The 27,984-nt window shown below is 39.8% G+C and overlaps 1 protein-coding gene across 1 annotated transcript in view; it reads left to right on the top strand.

Annotated features, from left to right (window-relative positions):
• thsd7ab (thrombospondin, type I, domain containing 7Ab) overlaps positions 1-27,984 on the top strand; it is a 178,919-nt gene that overhangs the window by 109,395 nt on the left and 41,540 nt on the right. Inside the window, exons 10-16 of the mRNA XM_074652872.1 lie at positions 4,517-4,632; positions 6,150-6,285; positions 7,055-7,158; positions 10,051-10,245; positions 11,929-12,195; positions 24,946-25,124; positions 26,767-26,900. Of these exons, the coding sequence (XP_074508973.1) occupies positions 4,517-4,632; positions 6,150-6,285; positions 7,055-7,158; positions 10,051-10,245; positions 11,929-12,195; positions 24,946-25,124; positions 26,767-26,900 (1,131 nt within the window). The remainder of the gene's footprint in view (positions 1-4,516; positions 4,633-6,149; positions 6,286-7,054; positions 7,159-10,050; positions 10,246-11,928; positions 12,196-24,945; positions 25,125-26,766; positions 26,901-27,984) is intronic.

Below are 27,984 nucleotides of genomic sequence, written 5' to 3'. Positions count from 1 at the left end.
CAGATGGACAGCAGATCCCAGATCAGCTCTGACTGCTTTTTTTCCTTCAGTCTGTAAAATCTTGCAGATGCCGTTAGGAGCACCGGAGGACACTGGAGGACACTGGAGGACACAGAGGCACATGTTTTTTTTCAGGTTACTTGTTTCATGTACTACTGTCAAGATACAGCGACCGCTTTATAAAAATAAGATGTGGTCAGGTTTAGACACAAAACATACAAGGTTAAAGGTAGGGAAAGATCGCAGACTGGATATGAAAGGTGGTATTCTGTGTCAAAGTCATATATGTTTGTATACGCTCAATCTTCCACCCTGACCTCCTCCCTAAGAGATTTATGGCACTACAACAACGTCATGCCACTTCTACCTTTACTACTGAGAGATGACTCATAATTCAGTTGACCATGAGAAGTCACTTCTCAGCAAACACAGGTTGTTTTAGGCATTTAAACCAACAATCAATGCTTTTGTTTTTCTGATAAGGACATTCTTGACAGAATATTTGCTCGTGTTTGTGTGTATGCGAGAGGGAACACTGGAGAGGTGAAACCTAAAAGGCAGGCGGTCTGGACTTCAGAGATGAGCCCTCTAAGGTTTAGTTTGATATTCAGAGCGAGTTCTTCCTGGATCACAGCAAAGTCAAGCTGTATAACTGTGGTGTTTTATCTAAGTAGGAATATTGTTTTATTGCCCATGTTCTTACAAGATCTTACACGAGTGGTAAATTGTAGCTCATCCTCATTCGACATTTACCATTTTTATGTAGCAGAGGGAGTATAACAAAGTCAAAGGTTTAATCCCCTCTTTGTCAAAGAGCTCTTGGAGTCACATCATCTATAATAGCACTGCCTCGCTGCTCTGATCTCTCATGATGTGCAGAGAGAGATGTTTCTGTGCCTGAGGCGAAATTTCAAGGAATCAAGAATCAATAAGCAAAAGAAATACAACATCTGTAGTTGTTTTAGAAAACGTATATAAGTCATATTGCATTTAATAAACAACTAAGAAAAACTTTGGAGGAGAAGATCTTGGGGATGACTCGCATTGATGGCTAACCCAAAAAATTCTGCACTACATTTGTTTGATATGAAATTTTAATGTTCCAGCACCATCAGCTGCAATAATGTTGAGATATTTGCTCAGCGTATCCTATTTGCGTCTGATTTGAGATGGATTTGATCCTATTGCTCGTCAATAAAACTTCCTCAATATTCTAATAATCAATCACAAATCTGATTCGGAGAGTTATTCAACACACTCTGCTCTCTCTTGTGAAACTCAAAGCAAATAAGTTTGAGGCTGATGAATATGAATTCAAACTGTTGAAAGAATGGACTTGTGACAATGTTTGTTTTGCTGAGACTTAAAATAATTTGGTTCATGCACCTGCAGGTTTGATATCGGCCTCCTGCTTATTGGATTGCTTATAAAATAAATTGCTTTTCCATCTGTTCTATATATACTTTGATTGTATTTAGATCTTGCAGATTTCTCTGCGCTGTTTATTTTTGTCTTCGTGCCGCATTCTCTGCCAAGTTTCCCTTGATAAAGAGCTCCGTGATCCCTACAGACTGTAGACGCTGCAGAGTTAAAATAGGTTTATATATACAATGATAAAAATCCTGGTTAGCGCCGGGGTGTAGTGTAGAGATTGTGCTGCAGTCTCAGGTTCATGGGTTGGATCTTAACAGTCCTGTTGAAGTGTCCTCGAGCTAGACACCTGTTCATTCACGTCTTTACGGAGGTGAGCATCAGCTGAAGGCTGGAAATGTAAATTTGTCCTCTCCTTGCTACATCCGGCAGCTGTTTTTTTTTTCCTGGGGACCATTCACTTGTATGAAGACACCAGAGGATTTGTTCCGCTCGAGAGGGATTTAGCTCTGTCTATTGGTATTAAAAATAAATCTCTCCTCGTGTCGCTGTTACATTATTACATTTTCCCTGTGAGGCTCCCTATCACTTCCCTGATAACACCATGCTAACGAGTATGGGACGCCCAGAGGAGAGCGCTCCCTCTTAGCAACGTTAAACCTGACCCAGATGATCGGTGTGTGTCAGCCACATAGGATGAGGAAACAGAGCGGCAACATCCCGCTGCGATACCGGCGACGCAGTGTTGCAGAGATCAGATTACAAGATGTCTTCCAGCAGGTCTATCTCGACCTATTTATCTTCGCCCGGTGGTATGCACAGGGGACCTTAGGTGCTTAAATGATGAAGATTAACCATGATCACCCTTGTTCTAAAAAACCCGGCTTGACCCGCTCTTCTGTGCCATCAATAGGATTATCACTCACTGATAGCAGAATCCAGTTAAAACAAGGGAGTTTCTGTCCTAGCCGGTCTTCTAGTCTTCTGGCTTTACCCAGCGGAGAGAAATAAATGTGAGACATCCTCATGCATACTTGCTTAACATTTCCTGTGACGCCTACATTGTTCTGTTGGGGATATGACCACCTCCTTTCTATATCTTCCAAGCACTGTGAGCCAGATGGCATACATCAGTCGTAAACTGGATGTGATTACGAAGGTTTTCATCAGTTTTTATTGCCCTAGATTGTGCCTAGAATAATTACATTCTGTATTCAAGCAATACCCAGATGGTCGGTGTGCCAAACCTCTACAGTGATATTTATTAAAGCCTTAAAACATGGTTTATATCTCTAGGAGTCACTATGCCTTCGGTACATATATATTAAAGTCACCGGGGCCTGGTTGATGTTTTACAGTTTGGGTGAACCATCCATATTTCACTTAAAGCTGCGCCAGAGATCCAAGACGTGTTCTAAAAGTTCAGTAACCAGAAATCCAAAACTCCTGTTTACCAACCCGCTTGGTTACAATATACTGCTGTACCTAAGGTTAACAAAAGGTGCTAGAGAGCCTACCTAAACCTTTTCAGTGGGAAACGTTACAGTCGGCATTCATTGCCCGCGACAAATGACTCTGCACTAGTCACAAGTATTTATTGGCTCCAGTTCCGATCGGCAGTGATGAAAACATGACTACCTTGTGGACATGCTCATTTTCAACGCTTTTCCATCGTGATGCTTTATAATGCGTGTTGAAGTGAAAATTTAATTAAATAAAATTAACAGGGATTTGGACAATTATTATAATTTATTAACGTATTTATTAGTATGCTCTCCTCAAAGCCACCAGACTCCAGTCAACTCGACAGAAACAAAATAAAATAAAAAAAATGGTCTTTGTTAGTCTTTCTGCTGTTCCAACCATCACCAATAATATAATAATCCCACAACATTATTCATTATTCAACATGAATTATCATTAGTTATTCTCAGATGGATATCGCTGTTTGTTGTGTGTAGAGGTGCGTGTGTGTACAGTAGTGCAGCAGCGGGACTGAAACAGGGGAGATGGAGACAGACAGAGAGGAGAACATGTCAGCCTGCTGCGCCGCGCTGCACCGCGCTGCACCGCGCTGCACGGCACAGCACCGCAAAGCACCGCGCTGCACCGCAAAGCACAGCAAAGCACCGCAAAGCTTCAAATACCTTCAAATATTACTCACCGAAGCTTCAAAGCCCAAAAAAATATATTCGGGACAGCCCTAATCCTCAAAGCCACCAGACTCCATTGACAGAAACCACAATTTTACCCGCTGATCATGGAAACACACCTCATTCAAACTTGACGGAAACAAAATAAAACTCATCAAAACCGTCTTGGTTAGTCGTTCCACTGTTCCAACAATCACCAACTCTGGTTTGAGAGTTTGAATGAGAGATTGAATAAGTAACAGTTATATAAATAGATTTTAAAAAGAAGTACTCACTGTAACATTTTCACTGTTTACTAACCCTGCTTTCATATAAAAATTACAGCTGCTATAATAAAAATTACAGTAATAAACGATCCTTGATCATATATTTTTTATGTTCTTAGTGTGCAGTGGCTTACACAGACACTTGTGTGTGTTTATTTTCTCTGACTACATCGTGTTCATCGTGCAGTTGCCAGCACATCTTGCTCCACAGCACACGCTGTACTTAAATTGTTGCTTCCTGTAGGTGGTAAAGCGCCTGTAACCAACACCAGAATTTAATCTGGGCATACAGAGCAGCAGTACAGGATCTCCCTGCTACTCTAGGTTGTGATTTTGGATGAAGAAACCAGAAAAAGAAGTGCAGCTTTAAAATGACCAAAAAATGCCAACCATGTATTTAGATTTATCTCTTCCTTTGACAATTTTGAGGCCAAAAGGTCTGCGGGGTGTAATCAGTGTTTTTTGTTCAGCACCCGGTGATTTAAAAAGAGCACTTTTATTCTAGTGTGATACTTTCCCTAAGCAATCTTTTACCATGGGTGATGAGTCATAATAACAGCGTAGTCAGAGTGGTGAGTGTCTCCACTGAGCAACAATCTACTGCTGTGTATCAACATAATTCAGTTTGAGGGTCTCAGACTGCTCGCTGTTGTGTTTTGGTGAATGTGTAAAGAGTTCCCAGCAGTGTTACTTTACAGCCCCGCTGTGTGTGTTTTTGTTGCCTAGGTGTCCAGACGGCCCTCGCCCCACCACGGTGCGACCATGTCAGCTGCCCTGCAAGAAAGACTGCATCATGACCCCGTTCAGCGACTGGACATCGTGTCCGGTTACATGTGACGCAGGTACAGTGAAAAGAAATTGCGTCCCCTGAAAGGAGATAAGACCCGGCTGATGCGAAGTAACACTGCCTCATGCAGATTACTGAAAAGGAAAGTTTACTGGCCAATTGTGTTTCAATTTAGTTTAATTTAATGTAGTTTTCAGTCAGGCTGTGGTACACTGTAGGGGTGTAAGAAAATATTGAATATCGCAATATTACGTTTTGTGATACTGCATTGATTCACAAAAACACTATTCATTTTTTTATTAATAATTTTCATGCAAAGATCAATACTTTATTTAATTTGCAAATGCACCCTCTCAGTGTATGTGCCCTCTCAAAGTAGTGCTATGATGTTGGGTGCTACAGGGACTGTAATCCTAGTTAAAAAGTAAACTTCTATTACTCAGATGTTATGCATATGGTGAGATGTTTTTTATACTATGTCAGTTTTCGTAAAATTACATTTTAAAAATTGCAATATATCCCCTTGCTTACAGTGTTGCAGTATATTGCACTATATTGAGTTGTAGCCCCTGTTTTGCCAACACACAGCCCTAGTGCAGCGGTTTTGCATTAATAGTATTTATGGCAAGGATTTCTAACACAATATTTGGCATCGTATACTTTAAGGCTATAATGAACTATGATTTGATAATAAACAACAAGAATCAATTAAACATGTATTGCTATGAGTCTGCCCCAGCCTAGAAGTATACACAGACGCTAGTTCAAATTGACTGTGTGGAGAAACTACAGAGGTGGGACCCATTAACTGCCACATAAACACTTGCACTCACGTCTCGTTACACGTAATTAATTTGACAGATTGGCGTGTTAGACAACCTTTGGGCCGACCTCTTTTAGTGCGCCTGGCATGCCGACTCGCCCGTGGCGACAAGTGTCAGCAAGTGTCATCGAGTTGTTGTTGTTTTCATGTTGTGATAGAAAAACATTGTTCAGATGAGGTCACCTTTGTCAGGCAGCCATTGCGCAAACTGTTTAGCAGAGGCAAATGCATTAAATTGATTTACATCTGAAGATCATTACCGTCCATATTTTGATGACCTCTTGGTGTGACACGGCGGCATAAATCTCTTCCCTCTGAGCGTGCAGCACCAGCAGTGGCTTTGCATTTTAATTTGATGCTATTGATATCTTCACCTTGTGCAGAGAATTTCACACCACCCACATAAAAAACGTTAAAGCAGCGTTCGGGGCCATCCAGAGGCTCGTCTCATCTTAATTAACTACTTGAGGTCAAATCCAAACATGTAAACACCATAAATTTAATCTGAGTCAATTCCAAGGCCTAATGGGATTCTTCTACATCATCGTTGTTGGCTTGATATCCCAAGTAATCAGATGTGCTTGTTGTCTACGATAGCTGTCCAATTAAATTTGGCAATAGTAGTCTCCAAGTCCATTCTTCAAGGACTGTGAACAAAGCAGCCTAGCTTATCATTTTGACATGTTTCTCATCAGTTTCCCATGCAGACGTTTCTTATTTTAATTCAATAATTGTGTGTGTCTGTTCAGCTGGTAACGCTGTGAAGAGAAAGCAATCAAGGAAGCGTCTTGTCATCCAGACGCCGTCCAACGGAGGACAGGAGTGTCCAGAGGTGCTGGAGGAGGAGAGGGACTGTGAGGTCCCCAAAATCTGTCCAGGATTCAGGTGAAAGCACTACAGTGATCTAAAGAGGCTGATTTCAGATTTCATGTTTTTTAACAGCTTGAATTAACAAAGTATCAGAGGGTTGATATTGATTTTAAGTTATGACTTTATTCTCGTGAAGTTATGACTTTATTCTCATAATATTATGACTTTATTCTCATTAAAAGTTATGACTTTATTCTCGTAATATTATGACTTTATTCTCATAATATTATGACTTTATTCTCGTGAAGTCATGACTTTATTCTCGTGAAGTTATGACTTTATTCTCATAATATTGTGACTTTATTCTCATAATATTATGACTTTATTCTCGTGAAGTTATGACTTTATTCTCATAATATTATGACTTTATTCTCGTAAAGTCATGACTTTATTCTCGAAAAGTTATGACTTTATTCTTGTAAAGTTATGACTTTATTCTCGTAATATTTTGACTTTATTCTGTAAATCTCAGATGTTTTTTCCTCAATGTGGTCCTAGTACTCCGTAGTACATTGTCTCTTTGTCCCTCACTGCATTAGACTTATATACTATATACTTAGACTATAAACTGTGTTACCTCCAACACAATGCCCAAATGTTTTGCAGCTCCAGACAGATATATCTTCTTTCTTTTTTTGCCTAAAATGGCTCTTTTGATAGTAAAGGTTGCTGACCCCTGCTCTATACAAAACTTACATATGTCTGTCTCACATGGTGCAATGTTGGTCTAATAGTGAACACTATGGTTGCAATGACATGGCTATACTGTCCTGATTTATTCCAGGTGGAAAACCCACAAATGGAGGAAGTGCCAACTGGTCCCATGGTTTCTCAGACAGGACCGTCCCGGTGCCCAGGAGACCTGTGGACCAGGACTCCAAACAAGAGGTAAAGAAAACCGATCTCTCCATCTCCCTTTTCTTTCTGCATCTTCAGTGAACCGTTACTAATTACCGTGAATTAAATTTTTGCTCATTTCGGTGCATCTGGAGCCCGGCCACGAGGCAACAGATGGATGTGCCAAGGTTTAGAGAAAAGGCCAATTTACTCAGAGCACACATCTAATCCTCCCACTTACAAGACGCAACACAAACTGAGGCTGACACTCCTAAACACATCAACAAGAGACTTCTTTTCTTTTTTTTCTGGTTGTTTTTTTACTTTATTTTTGTAATCCTCCTGAGTTTGGGAAGGAAATGTGTCACAACTCGTCATGTGCCTCTTGAGACTCGTTTGACAATGTGGGTTGTTTCACTGCTGGCTTTTTTTCCACCTCAGGCTCTTGTCATGCAATTTTAATCGAATGTCTCTTGTTGAAATTTAGGAGAAGATGCTGTACCTTGCCTATAGCATACGACAGCCCAAACTCCCGTTCATATATGCTTCACGCACAAGTGACAAGTACTTTAAAGGAGTGTGGCTTTAAAAGCATATTTCCTCTTGCCTTTTCATAGAGGATGGATGTGTCATGTAGTCCTGGGAGGCTTTCATAAAAATTCAATTTCAGGGGGTCACGCAGAATGATCAATTTCATTATGTTCCAGCTCCTATAGAAGGCCGTTATTAGTGCTTATATTTCTGTTTCGTCCTCGCTAGTTTACATTAATGGATGGAAGAATCAATTTATTCATGACAATGCTTTAAGGTCCACTTTAGACATACTCAACACCACACTCTTCCAGATCCTGTGCAGCTTTTCACTGACTTGATACCATATGACACCTCATGTATAGACCCTTCTGAACATGTTTTTTAGCCCTCTGACACTTTCATTTTGTCATTGACTTAAACCAAATGAGACACACTGCCCTTTCTGGTCTATGTGGTTTTTCTGACAGCGTATTGTGTTGTTTACCTGGTCAGAGGCTTTCCTTTGAGGGGGAAAAAACACTGTTGTAGCACTATTAAACACACAGAACAACTGAAAGCATGTGCTTCTCTTTCTCTCTCTCTTCCACACACACACGCACACACATTCTCAAGATAAGACCTGACCTAACACACCACCAGACGGAGGCTTTCCAAACTAATAGAAGTGCCCACGGGGGGTTCAGCGAAAATGTGCTCAGGGATTGATTTCTGTATGAAGGTACAGCCCTGCAGAACGTCTGCATCACAAGAAAATGAAATATTGCAGCAACACAAGTAATATCCTTTATTGAAAGAACAAAGGATGGGATGACGCAAGCCAACATAAATTGACTTCTGGGCTTCAAACCAATTGAGGTAGAGATGCTTTTGTGTCTGCTGCACTTATAATTGTTATTTAACTCCCCGTGAGACATGATCTGAATTATACTGTTCTGATCTATTTTTCATTGACTCTTTAGTTGCTCTATTTGATGTTATGTTGCTCACCAGTGGGGGTAGCTGTAGATGGATTTCTTACTGTACTTAAAGGGGCACTAACAGTAATTTTACACATCGAAGTGACTTTACTAGTAACAGGGAGTACTATACAGCCTTTTAAAACAGTTATGTCAGCTTTATCTAGTCTGAGTGCAATCACTTAAATGTATGGAAGTGCAATACGGAATCACTGGAGTGCCCTTTTAAAAGTAGCAATACCACAATGTAGAAATACTCCATTGCAAAACAGACCGACATTAGAATTTTTTTTTTTAATTATTAAAGAAATAGTTCGACATTTTGGGAAAAGCACTTATTTGCTTTTTTACTGGGAGCTAGATGAGAAGATTGATACAACAAAATGAAGATACAGACAGCAGCTGCTTAGCTTAGCTTAGCATAAAGACTGGAAATGGAGGGAAACAGCTAGCCTGGCTCTGTCCAAAGGGAAGAAATCCACCTTCCAGCACCTTAAACGACCAGTGTGTAACATTTAGGGGGATCTATTGGCAGAAATGGAATATAATTTTAATAACTACATTTTCTTTTGTGTAGAATCACCTGAAAATAAGAATCGTTTTGTTTCCGTTACCTTAGAATGAGACGTTTATATCTACATAGGGAGTGGGTCCTCTCCACAGAGTCTGCTGCATTGCACCACTATGTGTCTTCAGTAGCCCAGAACGGCTTGGGCCAGAGTTGATAATGTTACTCGCTGTGGATGCCGTCGCTCTCTCTCTTGCTTCACAATTCACTTCCCTTGTACACATAAAATGTACGCACTGGCTCTGCTCCAAATGGCTCTAGAGAGGGACATTCGTGTTTTCGCATTGGCCGGGTGAGGCTTCAATTGGTTGCAATCTCAACCTCACTGCTACAGTAGATACTGCCAGAACCTACTCACTGTTCCTAATGTACTAATTTACCTAATGCACACTGTAATGTCCTATCTCATTTGTGGTTTTATAGGAGGTTATGTGCTGGACTATTAAATTAGTGGACCTTCTGACCGAAGCTAACTGGCTGCTGGTTTGAACCTCATGCTGTATTTATCAGATGAATAAGAAAGTGGTATCAATCTTCTCATTAAAAGGGGAACTGCACCCATTTTCAAAACTCATACATATTATTCCTATGGTCTAAGATAGTCCATATAAAATAATATAATATAAATAATATATTAAATTGTATTGGAGTCAGTATAAAGTGGCATAGAATAGTAATATAGAAGTTAAGTACCTCAAAGTTATATTTACAGTATGGCCAGTGCTTCTGTAGTTCACTCATTTCCACTTTTATTACCATACGTCTTTGTCTCGCATTTTTCAATATCTGCTATGACAACCAATCAATCAGTTGAAACATTAAAAGATTAAACCACTTTATGTCCTAATGAAGCCTTTTTGACCCGTCTTCCTCTAATTCTTCCAGCTGTGTCCTGTCGCCAGCTGGACGGGACGCAGGCCGACATCAGCGAGTGTCTGAAATTCGCCAAGGCCATGCCCGCCATCACTCAGCACTGTCAGCTCCCCTGCCAGGATGACTGCCAGCTAACCAACTGGTCCAAGTTCTCGTCCTGCACGGCCGACTGTGTGGGGGTCCGCACCAGAAAGAGGGCGTTGATAGGTGAGAACAGAGAGTGGCGCAGCAACAATGGGCTGTTTTTTTTTTTACCACTTTCAGCTTATTTGCACTGTAGTTACAGTGTTGGGGAGTTTAAGGGGTAATGTTGGTGGGCAACGCTCCAAGACACGAGCAGTAAAGTTAAACACAAGGTCATAAATCTATTCAGGTGGTTCTCGCCACTTAAATGCTCCAGTGGGATTAAAGCAACAAATCTGAAATAACTCCTCAGCCGTTGTTATCCATCACGGCGTCCCCAGACAGTTGCCCTGTGCATCACAGTCGTAAAAGCAAAATGACATGAAATGAGTGCTGCAATGCATTAAGGCGCCTCTACAAGAGGTTACTGGAGGGGGGGAGGGAGTCAACTTTAAACTGAGAAAGTGGCTTTGAAAAGCTTTTATTTTCCCCTGATGTGAAATCTTTTGACTCGCTCACCCAAGTGTAAAAGAGCAAAGAGGTCGTGTAATACATATAAACACTCTCTGAAGATTTTGTTTCGTTCACTTTGAATCGAGAAGGAGAGGGGGTGGATTTTGTAGTTTTATCCAGAATCCTACAGCTATGTTAGATGTTCCTCACATACCCTTTAACTAATTAATACTAGTCTGTATCCTCTTCTTAAAGGGATAATTTGGGTGTTTTGAAGTGGGGTTGTATGATGTACTTATCCATAGTAGGTGCATTACCTACAGTAGGTGCATTACCTACAGTAGATGACGGTCGGTGTGCCCCAATTTTGGAGAAACTGATCGTTTTAAGTGTACGCTATATTTCTAATATTTTCCCACGGCGAACTGAACTGAAAGTGAAGTGAAAACGTATCTATAATGTTTTTGTCATCTGAGTCTGCTGGCTTTGGAGAGAGCATTGATAAGTTTCACTTTCAGTTCAGTTCCTCGCCGGAAAGGAGAAGGAAAGGGCTGTCTGTCGGCAAGATAAAGCACTGGAAATATTCTAAATATAGCGTACACTTCAACGGTTATCGATTTTTTTTAGGTGAGCCTTTCTTTTAGGCGGCTAAAATACATTTTTATGCCGTCCCCGTCCATAGCAGTACATTGCTTTGCTCCTGTGTTAGTACCCCCTCGATGCTTGGGGCACGCCGACATCTACTGTAGGTAATACACCCACCATCGATAAGTATCTCATACAACCCCACTTCAAAACACCAAAACCTTTAATCTTAGTAATCACTTTTATCACTTTAATTGTAGTAATCTTTGCGTAGTCCTTAAAGTTGGATCACTCCAACACTTGGCCGACCAATCGTGTTCATCACTCAGTGACAGATTTTTGTGTTTGTAGGGCTGGCCCTCTGCGGTCCAGCCAAAAAGTTTGCACAGTGATCTATGATTAACAATAATAACGACACGTCTGAGGATTTAAAAAAAGACGTCAAGCTGTTCCAATAAAAGAGCACTCTGCTTGAAACAATTTTGCCAGTGCAATTTATCATCAGGAGTTGCTGTCATCCCACACAAATGGGGGGGACAGCAACTCCTGTGTCATCCAGTGAATACACTATCCCAAACCATCCCAAAGGCCTTTACAGTAGCCTTTAATATGATGAGACTCAAAACCACTTCAGCCTAACAGAGACAGAAATCCACCAACACCAGTAGACATGCGGAGTCACCTCTCCCAAAGCTACTCTGCTCATCTCTGTCCCTCTGCTCTCATCAGGGAGGAGCAAAAAGAAAGACAAGTGCAAGAACACGCAGATGTACCCTTTGAGTGAGACCCAGTACTGCCCCTGTGACAAATACAACGCCCAGCCAGTGGGGAACTGGTCAGACTGCATCCTGCCCGAGGGAGCCAGAGTGGAGAGCATCCTGGGGATGAAGGTCCAGGGAGACATCAAGGAGTGTGGACAGGGCTACCGCTACCAGGCCATGGTGTGCTACGACCAGGACAACAGGCTGGTGGAGACCTCGCGCTGCAACAGTCATGGTGAGTGTGTGTATGTGTGCACAGCAGAGGTTTAACCACAGAGCTTGTTGCTTTGTTAAAGAGTTGGTTCACCCAAATTACAAAAATAATAGAAACATTGAGCCATGTGGATAGTTTTGGTTTCATTTGTTACGGTTTTGTAGAAGCAGAGTAGGGACTTCAGATACAACAGAACCTGCTTCCAAGGTGAACAAAGGAGGGGAATACTCCAGCAACACTTGTAGCATACAGAACAACTTTATCGTCAGACTGAGGAGTTTTGGCTTGTGGCTTTCATCAGGGTCATCCAACATATAGGTCGGACAAAAAAAGTCGGACAAAAAAATATCTGAAAAATATCAGACAAAAAAAGTCTGAAAAAATGTCTTAAAAAAAATATCTGAAAAATGTCGGACAAAAAATGTCTTAAAAAAAAAGTCTGAAAAAAATATCTGAAAAATGTCGGACAAAAAATGTCTTAAAAAAATGTCGTACAAAAAAGTCTGAAAAATGTCAGACAAAAAAGTCTGAAAAAAAATATCTGATAAAATGTCGAACAAAAAATGTCTTAAAAAAATGTCGTACAAAAAAGTCTGAAAAATGTCAGACAAAAAAAGTCTGAAAAAAAATATCTGATAAAATGTCGGACAAAAAAAGTCTGAAAAAAAGATCTGATAAAATAGATCTGAAAAATGTCTGAAAAAAAATATCTGAAAAATGTCTGAAAAAAAAGAACTTAAGAAATGTCAAAAAAAAAGATATGAAAAATATCGGACAAGAAAGTCTGAAAGAAAAATATCTGAAAAATGTCGGATAAAAAAAGTCTTAAAAAAAATATCTGAAAAATGTCTGAAAAAAAAGAACTTAAGAAATGTCAAAAAAAAAGATATGAAAAATATCGGACAAGAAAGTCTGAAAGAAAAATATCTGAAAAATGTCGGATAAAAAAAGTCTTAAAAAAAATATCTGAAAAATGTCGGACAAAAAAAGTCTGAAAAAAAAAGTCTGAAAAATGTCGTACAAAAAATGCCTGAAAAAAAAGATCTGAAAAATATCAGACAAAAAAAGTCTGAAAAATATCAGACAAAAAAAGTCTGAATAAATAGATCTGAAAAATGTCTGAAAAAAAGAACTTAAGAAATGTCTAAAAAAAAAGATATGAAAAATATCGGACATTAAAGTCTGAAAAAAAAAATACCTGAAAAATGTCGGACAAAAAAAGTCTGAAAAAATGTCTTAAAAAAAATATCTGAAAAATGTCGGACAAAAAAAGTCTGAAAAAAATATCTGAAAAATGTCGTACAAAAAAAGTCTGAAAAAAAAGATCTGAAAAATGTCGGACAAAAAAAGTCTGAAAAAAAAAGTCTGAAAAATGACTGAGGAGTTTTGGCTTGTGGCTTTCATCAGGGTCATCCAACATATAGGTCGGACAAAAAAAGTCGGACAAAAAAATATCTCAAAAATATCAGACAAAAAAAGTCTGAAAAAATGTCTTAAAAAAAATATCTGAAAAATGTCGGACAAAAAAAGTCTGAAAAAAAAAGTCTGAAAAAATGTCTTAAAAAAAATATCTGAAAAATGCGTACAAAAAAAGTCTGAAAAAAAAAGTCTGAAAAATGTCGTACAAAAAAAGTCTGAAAAAAAATATCTGAAAAATGTCGGACAAAAAAAGTCTGAAAAAAAAGTCTGAAAAATGTCATACAAAAAAAGTCTGAAAAAAAATATCTGAAAAATGTCGGACAAAAAAAGTCTGAAAAAAATATCTGAAAAATGTCGTACAAAAAAAGTCTGAAAAAAATATCTGAAAAATGTCGTACAAAAAAAGTCTGAAAAAAAAGTCTGAAAAATGTCATACAAAAAAAGTCTGAAAAATGTCATACAAAAAAAGTCTGAAAAAAAATATCTGAAAAATGTCAGACAAAAAAAGTCTGAAAAAAAAGTCTGAAAAATGTCGGACAAAAAAAGTCTGAAAAAAATATCTGAAAAATGTCGTACAAAAAAAGTCTGAAAAAAATATCTGAAAAATGTCGTACAAAAAAAGTCTGAAAAAAAAAGTCTGAAAAATGTCGTACAAAAAAAGTCTGAAAAATGTCGGACAAAAAAAGTCTGAAAAAAAATATCTGAAAAATGTCTGAAAAAAATGTTCGAAAAAAAATATCTGAAAAATATCAGACAAAAAAAGTCTGAAAAATATATAAATAATATAAGTTAATTTGTTCAGGTTTTGACATATCTCCCGCTAAGACACGACTCCAATACCATGGAGGTATGGGTTTCTGTTTGTGGTACTCACCGTATTGACAAATTAAACACAAAAAAATATATTTGTTGAGCTGTTGATACATTCATGGTATGAGATATTAATGTAATTTATGTGCTTAAAAGTGGAGTTTGACTCTTGTGTTTTTGTTTGGGGATTTAACCGCTGCTGCAAAAATCATTCTACTATTTGATGACATCATCCTGAAGATTTTGAGGTTATTAGCCCGAGGCCTGAGAGACATTACCTGAAATCAATATCATGATTAATTGTCCCATTTATCTCAGTAAAGAGGTCAACAATATTTAATTAAATACACCTGTACATAAGATTCCACGTCTTCACAGTGTACGTCCGATACGCTTTTTGTACGGATCAATGAACGGAATATATTAATTTTTGACATATTCAGTTGTTAAGAATCCATTCAGGCATTGGTTTTTCCCTGATAAAGAAAATCTAATTAAATATAGACTCATCTCATGAACTTGGTTCTCCAGGAGCTGCAGCACTAACTGTGTTTGAAATAAAGACATGTTGTACTTTCTTTCAAGAGGTGAGCGGCAGCCTGTATGAAGGAATGGATTAATTGAATACATCATGAATATACTGTAGGTCATTTAAAGAGTCAAAATGTTGGTCCACAGTGGGGAAAGGTTTGGCTCTCTCCATAGCCATGCTACTGTGCTACTCAGCTTGCTTAACACAGAGCCATGCACTCTGACATCCCTCCACTCCCCCACCTCACTTTCATTGATTTTCAAATGTGTGCAGGAGGTGGGGACAGGCTGAAAGATGGTGTTTCATAACTCATTTAAAATCTGCTGTGATTAGGTTTCACTGGAACTACTTTTTACTGGAGAAATAGTCCCAATGAAAACTGTTGACAGTGTGATCAAAACTATCTGCGTGGCTACATAGCACTATAGAGGTCAGTGAGAAATTGTCACAATTTGGGCCAACTAACCGTTTAAATTTGACTTTTGACCACTGAGGACGTGTGTCCATAAAGCGTTTATAGCGCTCCCAGCGTTTTTTTAATGTTTCTATAACAACAATATCTTGGGACATACATATCACTCTAACCGCTGTTATACTAAAATGTTATACTTTCTTTATTTTTGTCACCTTCCACCTTTCTGTCTCAAACATACACACGCACGGCGGCGGTGTTCGGTCCGTCTCTGTCCTCCGTGTTTCACACCTCAATCCTGACAGTTGCGCTACTATAATGCATCAAGTTGGTAGTTTGTGGGTCAGGTCAGGTTCGGGTGGTTGAGTAACGAATATGGCTCTCATAACGAACCGGTGGGTGCGACTGAACTGCACATCATTAATGAGCACTGCGCTCATTAATGAGGAAGACTCAAACTAACTGCAAAAGCTGCATTCTTAATCATTCAACCTGTGTTTTTCATCAGATAATTATAAGATAATTTGATGTGAAATAAATTTGACTAATTCATTAATAAGAGGGAAAACATTTTGACTAAAATCAAATGACTTTTCAATGACTAAAACAATGAAATGACTAAAATGTGACTGTCTTAAGACTAACCACGACTTCACCATGAGCACCAACCGGAGGATGCTTGCCCTCATACTTTGTAAGAATGAGCTGGTCAACGCTCAATCTAACAGCCCGAGAGCAAGGAGGACAATCTGTCAGAGACGACACGTATGGTGATAAAAGCACAAAACTCACCAGCAACATTCATTGTCGTCCGCCCAACCGATCTGCTCACACAAACGGGCTTTTCAGTCTTTGATATGATTGTGTCTGTCTGACATATAAAGCTCAGGTCTCCTCCAATTTCTACAGTGACGTCACCAGCACTTTTCTGAAGAGTTCAGAGATTTGCAACAGCGCTCGGAGCGGCCGCACAAAAAAGTTGGAGCGCTCAGAAAAAAATAAACTGGGAGCAGCTTTTTTTCTGGAGGCGGCCGCATGCACTCTGTCCTCATTGGGAACAATTGAAAAAAGACGCTGGCGCTCAGAAAAATAAAATGCTCTTTGGACACTCGGCCTAATGATGTAAGCATCTCTGACAGAAATTTGCCTGAAAGCACAGAAGTACAAATCTTTGTAATATGGTATTGTTTTCCCTCTCCAGCCTCAACTCCTTGGTTTTCAGGTGAGAAAAATACTGTAGCACATTGGAATGCAGATGCAAGAATAACTTTTTGTTCTGTTAAATATTCATCTGAAGTGAAGGATTTTGTTTGAGCAGATATGAAAGCTCCTCCTATGGAGGCTAGCGACTCATTTCGAATACTGAATTTCACGTAAGGAGGCCTTTTTCTGGCACACTCCTGTCGGAATCATTTGTCTCGTCGTTGTAAGGTCTTATCTCAGATCCAAAATACTTCAAGCAAAGAATCCTGGCTCAGAAACTCGTTGTGAAATTGCTCTGAAATAGAATGCGGAAGATGTTCAAATGAATACATCAGTGTTGCGCATATATAAACATGGTTTTAGTCTCCTTGTGTGAGTCACAGTTTCAGATATGCATCAGTTAATCTGGGTGTGGGTGTGACAAGGGCACGTCGTAAGGATGGGGTTGTTGTGTTTGTGTATTTTCTGTGTATTTTTACACCTATGTGAATGTCTTTGAGCTTGTGTGTGTGTGTGCGTGTGTGTGCATCCATGCATTCATCTTCAAGCATCAATGAGCTCAGACAAAAAGAAATGTTCCTTGAGGTGCACACAAAAACAAAAACACTTTCATGACGCTTGGCGTTAGTACATGTGAATCTCAAAGATATCATTAAATCTCTCTTTTATCCCTCTCATTCAGCCGCTCTTCTCCTCCGTTCTCTCTGCCACTCCCTCCTTCATTTTCTGTGCCATTCTCTGCATCGCAGTCATCATCACTTTTGATCTTGATAGAGGAGGAGACATGGTCCTTCCTCGACTCTGTTGCTGACACAGTGCCCTCGGCTGTGATGTCGATCAGGCAAACTGTGCCACTGTTATCTCTCTGTTCCACAGACATCAACAGAAAAAAGGGGGATTATCATTAAAAGTGCACGTTGATCTAAGCCTCGTGGTGTTGCTCACTTCTCAGATTGCCTCGTTCCATAACGCTGTGTGCTGCTCTGAACAGTTCTCAATAAATGAGTTCTCTTAGTCAGAGTTTGCATTGCTGCAAGTAAAAAAAATGACAATTGTGAACTGCAGAGATTAATATATAAAAAAATTATTTGGGAAATTTGTACATTATATATTAAGGCTGCCAATCGATTAAAATATGTAATCCCGTAATTGTCCATAGTTAATCGCGATTAATTGTAAATTAATTGCACATTTTTTATCTGTTCAAAATGTGCCTTAAAGGGAGATTTGTCAAGTATTTAATATCAATCAACATGGGAGTGAACAAATACGCTTGCAAATGTATTTATATATGTATTATTGGATATCAATTAACAACACATAACAATGATAAATATTGTCCAGGTACTGCATTTAGCATAACAAATATGCTCAAATCATAACATGGCAAACTCAAGCCCAACAGGCTATGCTATGAAACTGCTATGAAAAATAAAACTTGTGCATTAGGAGGAGTGTGTCAATTTATTTTCACCTTGGCTATATTTAAACGTTCAAAGCACCCGAACATTTATCATCCCGATGATCGGCACATCTGGATGATGTTGTTGAATGTTCTGTTGGATGTGTTTCCATTCACATAACCTACAACAATGGGGCAGCGCCAACACACCGCCCTCATCGTATACACAACTCTTTCTCTGTTGTTCCATCTGTGCCATTTCATTTGCACTCGCCATACTGTGATTGAATCGCACGCCAATCCTCTTGTTGTGCTAACCTCAGCACATGTTGCTAATGCCGTACAGCTTAAAAGTGTTCGGGCGGAACACGCTTGTGAACTTTGGTTCCACATTGCATGCATCAATCTACATACTGTGTATTCTGCGCGCACCGGACCATGACCCCCGTACCGTGACGGTTACACCACTAAGTAACATCCAAATGACAAACTCCTGATTCTATTAGTTCCCAGCTGCAGTCAGCCACAAGGAGATCTAATTAGTATGATGTCATGTACAATATAATCAAAACCAAGTCGTGACTGAGGGGGTAGAAACTCAAGAGCAAGCCACAGACTTACCAGCTCAGGCCAAAGACTGAAATCATGTAGGTCTACCATTATAACGATGGTCTAAATCGACACTCTATCCATCTAGGAGAGTTTTCAATCTGATCTCACAAAAATGTTAAATGAACTACTCAACAAAAAATTGAACTACTACCATCAACACTGTGCAAGGTCATGGTGTAGTCAGGGAAAATATTTATATACTTACAATATACTTACAAGCTTACTTACTATATCTTATCTATCTAATCCTGCACATATCCCCGCTGTGGGACTAATAAAGGACTATCTTATTTTATCTGATCTTATGTGACATGACTCATATAGTTTTCATATTTATGACTATAAGTGACCTGTGATGCTTTTGACCTTTACCATGACTTAATATCACTGGATGGCTCAGGGGGCCTTGGCCTCGTCTTCGCAGGATGTGGTGAAGGAGGAGGGAATGCAGTCACTCTGGGGAGCCGTAGAGGGTAAAGCTTAAGGGCAGGGATCTTGCTAAGGACTTGTGAACTTGAGCAGTACTGCAGAGAACAGATTTGTTGGTGCATGACGACCCATATCTGGAATAAGAAAAACACACTGAGAGCCTGTGCCGTATAATTGAGCTTACGCTGTTTTGAGTGTTACAACATGTAGGCAGTGTGCTGTGAAGGTTTGAGGACTAAGCTCAGCGTCTGTTAAGGTTAGTTATGTACATCAAAGGGTCCTTCTGGCCTATGGTGACTTTCTTATTCCTCCATAGTTATTTTCAGAGCACCCAGGGATTAGACTGTCCCCGTTGCCTTGGAGATGGTTGTGGTGCAGGGGGTGTAACAGGTCAAAAATCAAGCTGTAATGTTGGGTGATCCCTGGAGCCTTAAGGTTCGTGTAAAGCTTCTCAGGCCACCCACCCATAGAACGGATGAAATTTGGTTTCAGAGGCCAACACTACGGTGACTCAGACGGACTTTATTCCTGGCTGGATGGGCAGAAATAAAGGGTGGCACGATCTTCCATCAGGGTGTCATCGATGGGCAAAAAAACAAAACTTAAGAAATCCATTGATACCAACCATGTCCTACTAACGTGTGGCAAAGGAGACTAAATATCGCTCCAAACTTAAGCTAAATTTTGGCGAGGAAAAACTGTCATGGTCATTCTCAAGGGAGTCCCTTGACCTCTGACATCAAGATATGTGAATGTAAATGGGTTCTATGGGTGCCCAGGAGTCTACCCTCTACAGACATGCCCACTTTATGGTAATCACATGCAGTTTGGGGTAAGTCTTAGTCAAGTCAGCACACTGACACACTGACAGCTGTGGTTGCCTGTTATGATTTGAGCATTTTTTTTATGCTTAATGTAATACCTGTGAGGGTTTCTGGACAATATGTGTCATTGTTTTGTGTTGTTAATTGATTTCTAATAATAAATATATACATACATTTGTATAAAGCAAGCATATTTGCCCACTCCCATGTTGATAAGAGTATTAAATACTTGACAAATCTTCCTTTAAGGTACATTTTGAACTGATAAAAATGTGCAATTAATCGTGATTAAATATTTTAATCGATTGACAGCCCTGATCATTTATTCGTTTTTTTACACAAACATTTTGCTCATTGTAGCATTACAGTACACAAATTAATGTTTAAAGGTTACAGACAAAAAAATAATTTTAAATATTAAGTTAAATATAATGACAGTGAGAAATAAGATAAGTCTGTATTGATACCCAGAGAGGAAATTCAGGAATTGTCTCACTGAAACAAGCCATGTTTAAAGAAAACACAATCTTATTTGTCTAAACAGCTTCTACAAAACTAAACTGAAACCTCTGGAATATGATTGGGTTAGAACATTTCTGGGAGAAATGCCAGAGATTCCAAGAAGTTATGGAGCTTCAGGGAATTTAGCAAATGGTTGACCGTGCAGGTGATCAATCTCCTGCACTTTTTATATGTGCCATATTTTGTGGTTGTCTTCTATTTCTGCATTAAAATATCACTTACAGGTTCCTTCAACATGCTAGGAATTAGGGCTGCTTGATTATGGCAAAAATCATAATCAACATTATTTTGGTCAATATTGAGATCAAAATTATTTAACAGGATTGCTCATTAACATCAAGCATTTAGAAAGAAACTTTTATAGCCTAAATGTATCTCTCTGGTGCACTTTGAGAGCGAAATTAAAAAGCTAGATCTATGCAGAACTTTGAGCTCTATTAAATTGAATCATAAACCCATTGGTTGGATATGAATAGTGATGACACTGCAAAAAAGGTCACAACCACAAAACATGGTAAACGAGACGAGGTGCGTGTTACAAAAGGAGTCAGGTGGGTTGCCAACATTGCAGCACTGAGGACAGTCCAACCCGGTTGACAGTGGCGCCAGGAGCAGGGAGCTCCATCCCTCCCCACAGGGAGAAAGGGCACAGCGTGCACTGAGCGGCGAGGTCTGGGCGAGGGCTGCTGTAAAGCGCCAACTTTACCCCAGGCCTTTCCATGCCTGCCTCAAGCCAGTCGTGGCACACCATTACAGAGGAAATACGGCCGGCTTGGGAGAGTTCCCTTGAGGGAATCCTCCCACGCAGAGCGGCCGTCCCTGACCTGCCGAGCGGGGCGAAAGCACACCGCTGTAAAGGAAAGGGGTGCGTTTGATTTATGACACAAGACAAAACCAGAGCGTCATTGCGAAAACAGAATGCGGCACAATAATCATTTTATGTTGATTGTCTTGTTTTCATAATCGGTGGAAGCCAAAATTGTAATTGAAATTGAAATTTGATTAATTTGGAATGCCAATGGGTTCCTGCAATGTGCAAATAAAAAATAACAACAGGGCATTACCATGCTGGGAATAATGGTAAAGCACAGATTCATTTTTATGTTTGCTTATGTTTGCTTATGTTCTCAGCAAAATGTTGATGTTGGTTTTGGCTGTTGTTAGAAAGCTGGTCTACTTCCAGAGGCATTTCAGTGCATATCCCATTTATCTCGGGGAGCTTCAAGAGCTGGCTGGGCAGGGAAATTGTTAACATCTCAGGTGAAGTTGAGCAGTCAGCAGTTACAACTGCTTTGGGAATTACAGCTGGAGGTTGTGCCAGGTTACAAGTTGACTTCTAAAGGCAAAAAGGAGTGATCTCCTACCTGGACTCGACCCAAGACCTCCCTGGGAGCCTGGCACGACACCTAACAAGTTTATATCAGTTGAACTACAACTTAACCACAGGCTGAGGTGATGCAGCGTTTGCACTGTGAGTGAACTTAAAGTGACGGTGTCAGTGATTTAGAATGACTGGACTTGACTCCAGGACTTACAGTGGGAGGTCAAAGGTGATGAGGATTATTTCAGAGGTCATGTTGTAGTCAGCAAGGTGCTGATGTAGTGACGCTGATCTGGTCTCATGAGCAACCGAGTGTAAGGAGGTCAGGCAGAAGTGCATGTGTGCATGCATGTGTATGGATGTGATCGTTATGTCACTGCGCATTTAGTCGGTGTCAGAGTGCTGCCAGGACTCTCGTCCTGACTGGATTAAGTAGACGTTTTATTTTTTAATCATATTAGCTTCAAGGAATCGTACTGCTCAGTTTTGGGTCAACACACCCTTCAACGCTCCTCTCCAGCTAAGCCAAGTTTAGACCCTGTTTTTAAGCTCCAATCATCCATCTTCCTAAAGTGTTTTTGAGCAAGAGGCTACCACCTTTAGCAGCATTGGTCTGTAGCTATGCTGAAAGAGGGTAACAAAAGAGAAAAACTAAAGGACTCCCAGGAATATGAGATTATTTCAATTGTAAGCGGACTCAGGTTTGTTTGGTTTTGGTTGCCAGATTGATATGGTTAGTCTCATGCCAACACATTCTCAGTTTCCGATGCTGAGGGGCACTCACCAAACGGCGGTATCTGACGAGTTGGGAGTGAGAAAGGGTTGCTCATGTGCACATTGTCCTTACTGACAAACCCCCACCCATCCTAAGTGATGCTAATGCTGCGTTCAGACCAATATTTGCACTGCATCAAAAAACAAATCAGCCTTCCTGTTGATTTCAATTAGACCACTACAGGGGGCTCTGTCAAAAAAATAGTCAGGGTCATCTGGCAAAAACGTTCAAACTATAGCTGCAGCAACATAGAGTTCAAATTCCTGATAAATGACTTTGCAACACAAACAGCATAATTCTACTGTTTACCTTGCACTCATCAAGGATAAAGTGATAGTCGTCGTCGTAACTTTCCAGAGCTGTAAGATCCTGTCTCATTGTATTATCAGTAGCTGCCGTGCAGTGATTTTAGCGTCTGATAAGACTTAAAATGTGTGGGTGTGTTACTCAAACTGGACTTTCTGAATTGTATTTCATCTTCTCAACAGTACCTTTAGCAGCACGCCCACACCAACACAGCGAATGTGTTTATTTCTCTATCTATTTCTTTTAATGCAGTGCTATTTTTGGTCTGAACATGACCGGATATGTTCAGACTTTGAGAAGACTTTCAAATCACTTTTTGAACAAAGAATTTAAATAACTACCACTCTCCCCTCTAGTAGGGCTGCACAGTTATGGCCAAAATGGTGATGAAGTTATTTAGATCAATAATGAGTTCACGATTATTTATCACAATTATTCATTGATTTTAGGGACGAAATATTTTTATTGCATTTTTACATTTAAATCAACAAAGCGCTGCTTTCACTTCCATGCTGTGCTACAGTCCTGCTAATTAACACATCTTTGTATCAAAATAAGGCTTAAAATAAGGTTCTTCTTCACCTGAATTCGGTGCATTTTCATTTAGCGAGTATTATATAGTATATTACTCTTCTACTCTTGACTGCAGCTGCAACATTCAGGACATTTTTCACAGGCTGCTGCTGCAGGATGCACGTGCAGCGGCATGACAGCTCCCCAAAAGAGAAACCAAAACATCTCAATTGCCCCCTGGTGGCTCCATTTACACGTCAATATCACAGTCATGGTCATTTAATTTTGCTAAAGCTAAAATCGTAATAGTGATTAATTTTTGATTAATTGTGCAGCCCTACCATCTACTTATTCTCCATTTCGTCTAGCAAAGCTCAGTGGCCAGCAGTGGATAGCTACAGTAGAACATATGTGCTCAGCAAGACTTTTCCACAGGTTAAAAAAGTGAGAAAAATTACTCACATTGACACGATTGATTGGGAAGGACTGACTGGCCACTGTGGGATTCCTCTGAAACTTGTTATCTAAAATCGTGGGAATTGTGTTTTCAGCAAGTCAGTCAGTGTGGCACCAAATGTCTCTAACTAAAGAGCAAAGCCGTCTAAAAGAGCACACATCAGACAGAGGAAGTGGTTAGACACTCCACTTTACCGGCTCATTCACCTCATCGATTTTCTTAATCAAAGGCTAAACTGATTTACAGACCAGTGCTGTTACACAAGCATAAAAAGATGTATTAGGTTCTACTAAACAGACTTTCATCTGGCAAGTGAAAAAAAAAACACATGTTGTTATGGACACAGACAAAAGTTCAGAGTAGTAATATTTTGTCAACATATTTGACTGAACCTTGGCCTGTGTGCACTGGAGAAAGCGGATGGAATCAAAGCCCACAGTTGGTGAAAGAGACAGAAAAACACAAGTTAAAAGCGGAATGAGATTCTTAAAACCAGCTCTGTTGACTGTGTCATGACCCTGAGAGCTGAGTGAAAATAGATTGAAATAATGAAGCTTACAGCGAGGCCCAACCTGTCCTTTGGTAGACTTTTAGACTTTTATATAACAGCCCATATAATTGTGCCTTTAGATGTGGTCCCTGTTTTCATTCCGCTGGGCTAAAAATCAATAAGTGCATTTAGATTAGTTTGTGAAGTATTGGTTAATAGTTTTCTCCTACAGCTGGGTATTCTTCCCCATCTAGCATTTACAGAGTTCTTGAACTTTAATACTTGTTTGTTGGATCGAAAATAAAAACTAACCTTTGGGAATTAGGACAAATGTAGTTTCATACTAGATAATGAAAACAAAATTCTTCTAAGGGATTCAAGAGCCGGCCAAGGCCATTTTTCTCCGAAGCAGTCATTCTCAACCTGGAGGCTGAGAGGCTGAAAGCCTGCTGGTGGGATACAGAGAGAACAAAGGTTTTATTTCAAAGCTAATTTCAATTTTCTGGTTAATGCATTTCCCTTCTGAAATAATTAATAACAGACTACAGTGTGCTCTCTAGTCATTCAGTGAAACAGACTGAAAAGTAGCAAATAATCATTTTGTCTTTCAGTTTATCCTCTGATATGTGTGTGCACAAATAATCATCCCTTTTACTTTATAGGTCACAAAGCCAAAAAAACAAAGCCACCAACATATTAGTTTAATTCCTGCAAAACGCATCCTTTTGTTTGTCTTCTTTGCAGGTTATATTGAGGAGGCGTGCATCATCCCCTGTCCCTCAGACTGTAAACTCAGTGAATGGTCCAACTGGTCACGCTGCAGCAAGTCCTGCGGCAGCGGAGTCAAAGTTCGCTCCAAATGGCTTCGAGAGAAACCTTACAACGGTGGCCGGCCGTGTCCCAAACTGGACCACATCAACCAGGTAAAGACGCTGAAACTGAAACTCAAGCTCTGTTTTGAAGTCTGAATTGGTGGCTGAGCAGGAGATTGAGGCCTCATCCTCACGCACATGGGTATTTTTTTTTATAAATGTAAGCTTTTTCTATTCGGTTTGTCCCTTTGTCCACACGAAAACGGCATTTTAGGTCACTGAAAACGGAGCTTTTGAAAACTGAGTTTTCAGCTTGTAATGTCAGAGAGTGTGCGCCGTTATCTCCTTTGTGATAATAACTAATGAGGTGACATGTCGTGCAACGGCGGCATAAATACATCCATTAACGGCGGATGTGGCCAAATAACCTTGCTAACAGGACTCGTTACATGTTTACACATAAAAGAGCAGTTACTATTCCACTATATTGATGATCAGAGGCGTCCGAATGTGCTACGTAGGCCACTGCCAATGTCACCGGTGTGTGTGGCCCAACCTGCCCACTGGCTTTTACAGCGCTTCAAATGTTTTTGTGCCTTTGTCTGGATGTTGTTGTTTTTTTTAAACCATGCTCATGTGGATGTGATTTTCTTTTCAGAACGAAGGGGGGAATACACCATTTTCAAAAATACCCATATACATGTGGACTAGGCCTGAGATAAAAAACCTGATTCTTGAATATTTATCAGCTGCGCTACAATATATTTATACTGCTATAATATAGCGTGATACACATTATACGTATCCAACACTGGAGAGAGGGAGAGAAAGGAATTAATTATTAATGAATAATAAGCTTGAGTCTGCAGAGCTTTCCTCTACCTTCCCCTCATTATTGCTGCACTCATTTTTTGCTGAGCAGCGACAGTACAAAAAGCATTGGGTGCTATAAATGGATCCCATCCACCATATTAATGCCCCAACGTGTGCCAGTTGATACCTTAAGGTTTCCATGATTTGCAAAAATGAAATGCTTTCCAGGCCTGTGAGCATCAGCAGATGCAGATTAAGGTTGTGTTGATCTACGCCTGCCAGTGTGTGTGTGTGTGTGTGTGTGTGTATCTGCTAAATTCACACAGGTATTTATGCCAGAGGCTTTTCTGATTATGTCCTCTCGAATGTTGCATTAATCATAGATTCTGCACTATATGAACAGTTGGCATGTGCTCATTAATCCGTCTGTCTCCTTTTAATCCACCCCGATGCTTGCTGGATGTGACTCATCGCTACAGGCCCAGGTAAGAGCTGCTTTCCTCGGCTATTTGTAAATGTAGTCGCAGATGTTAAGTGTCACTGATGTCAGTGGGTCACTGACAGATAGATGTAAACAGTCACAATATCCTCACTGTAAGTAAACAAGATACTATCAGATTGGAGTTTTATTTATACTGACATTTCTCAGAGTCAGAAATAATCTTGTTGGCTGAGTTAAACCTCAGAGAGCTGAGCCAAAGAATCACCGTGTATTAGGCAAAACTTAACTGACAAACTTGCAGGGCTAAGAGGAAATATATTTATAGAAATATAGATTACAGAGGCCACTTTTTTTTCACGAGTATGATGATTATAACCATGAGTTGGCTCAACCCAGAAGGAAAAACTACCAATCTGCTCCCTTTGACTTGCTGTTGTATCTACTTTAAAGTATATCGAGAACAGGTTAAGCACATGATTAATGTTTTTCTGTCCTCAGGTGTATGAAGTGGTGCCGTGCCAGAGCGACTGTAATCAGTATGTGTGGCTGGCCGAGCCGTGGAGCGTGTGGAAAGTCAGCAACGTGGACTTAAAAGAGAACTGCGGCGAAGGCGTCCAGACCAGAAAAGTCAGGTATATATCTAGCTGTCTGTCCTACTAGGTTTATATTCTTTATATACTGTACATTAGTAGATACATAACTATTAATAGTAGTGTATATTAGCGCTGCAATGGTTAGCCGATTAGTTGATATCAATCAACTGAACATTGATCATCAGAAATGCTGATAATGAATTGCTTTTTTAATTAAAGGGCGGGTCCATCTGCGTTATTTTCTGGGTTTTTCAAATGGAAACGCCCACTCAGCTGATAGCAAAAAACATTGACGTAGGTTACCACAGTAAGGTTATGAATAATGTGAACGCTAGTACAAGCTGAGTCAACGTTAGCTGTGCTAAGTTTGGAAATGACGGCGAGGTAAAGTGGCTGTGGACGGGAGCAGCAGAAAATGGTATTTTAGCCACCTTAAAAAAAAAAAATTGATATAAGTTTAAGTGTACGCTATATTTAGAATATTTTCACCACTTTATCTTGCCGTCAGACAGCCCTTTCAGACGGAGAACTGTCTTCAAAGCCACCAGACTCCATTGACAAAAACAGTTATTTTACCTCGCAGGACACGGGAGTTGCTGGTCTTCCGTTGCCTCGATAGGTTATAGTTTGTTTGTGTTATTATGTGACTTTCGGATCTGAACTAATGTGGCACCCATAGCAATACATTGCTTAGCTTCTGTGCCGTTACTCCTGTCTGCTTCTCCCTGTAAGTTACTGTATGTAACGTTAACACATTGACTAGGATGTATCCTGTATAAACTGTATTATGTAGCAGCGCCATCGTGCAGAAAACTCTTTATCTGTAAAAAACAAGCAATATGAAGACATCACCTTGGGCTTTTGGAACATGCGATGAGCACTTGTTAGTTACGTTTATTATAATTATTATTATTAATCAGAAAAAATATATATTTTGTAGATTAATCTATAGCAGTTGCAGGCTGTCAGACCGCTACTAAAGCTGACGCATGCTAATTTTTATTCAAATTTGCCTGCTTTGTGTGAAGTTATGCACGTTTTTGGAAGAAAAAAACATGCAAAAAAGATCTGGGCTAACCTGTCTATCATAATTCAGCTGACAGTCAACAATCGACACACTGAC

Source organism: Sebastes fasciatus, chromosome 12 (assembly GCF_043250625.1).
Source record: "Sebastes fasciatus isolate fSebFas1 chromosome 12, fSebFas1.pri, whole genome shotgun sequence".
In the NCBI taxonomy this organism is placed as follows: domain Eukaryota; kingdom Metazoa; phylum Chordata; class Actinopteri; order Perciformes; family Sebastidae; genus Sebastes; species Sebastes fasciatus.
The sequence above is the reverse complement of the archived record's forward strand: the minus strand, read 5'-3'. Positions and strand labels throughout refer to the sequence as shown.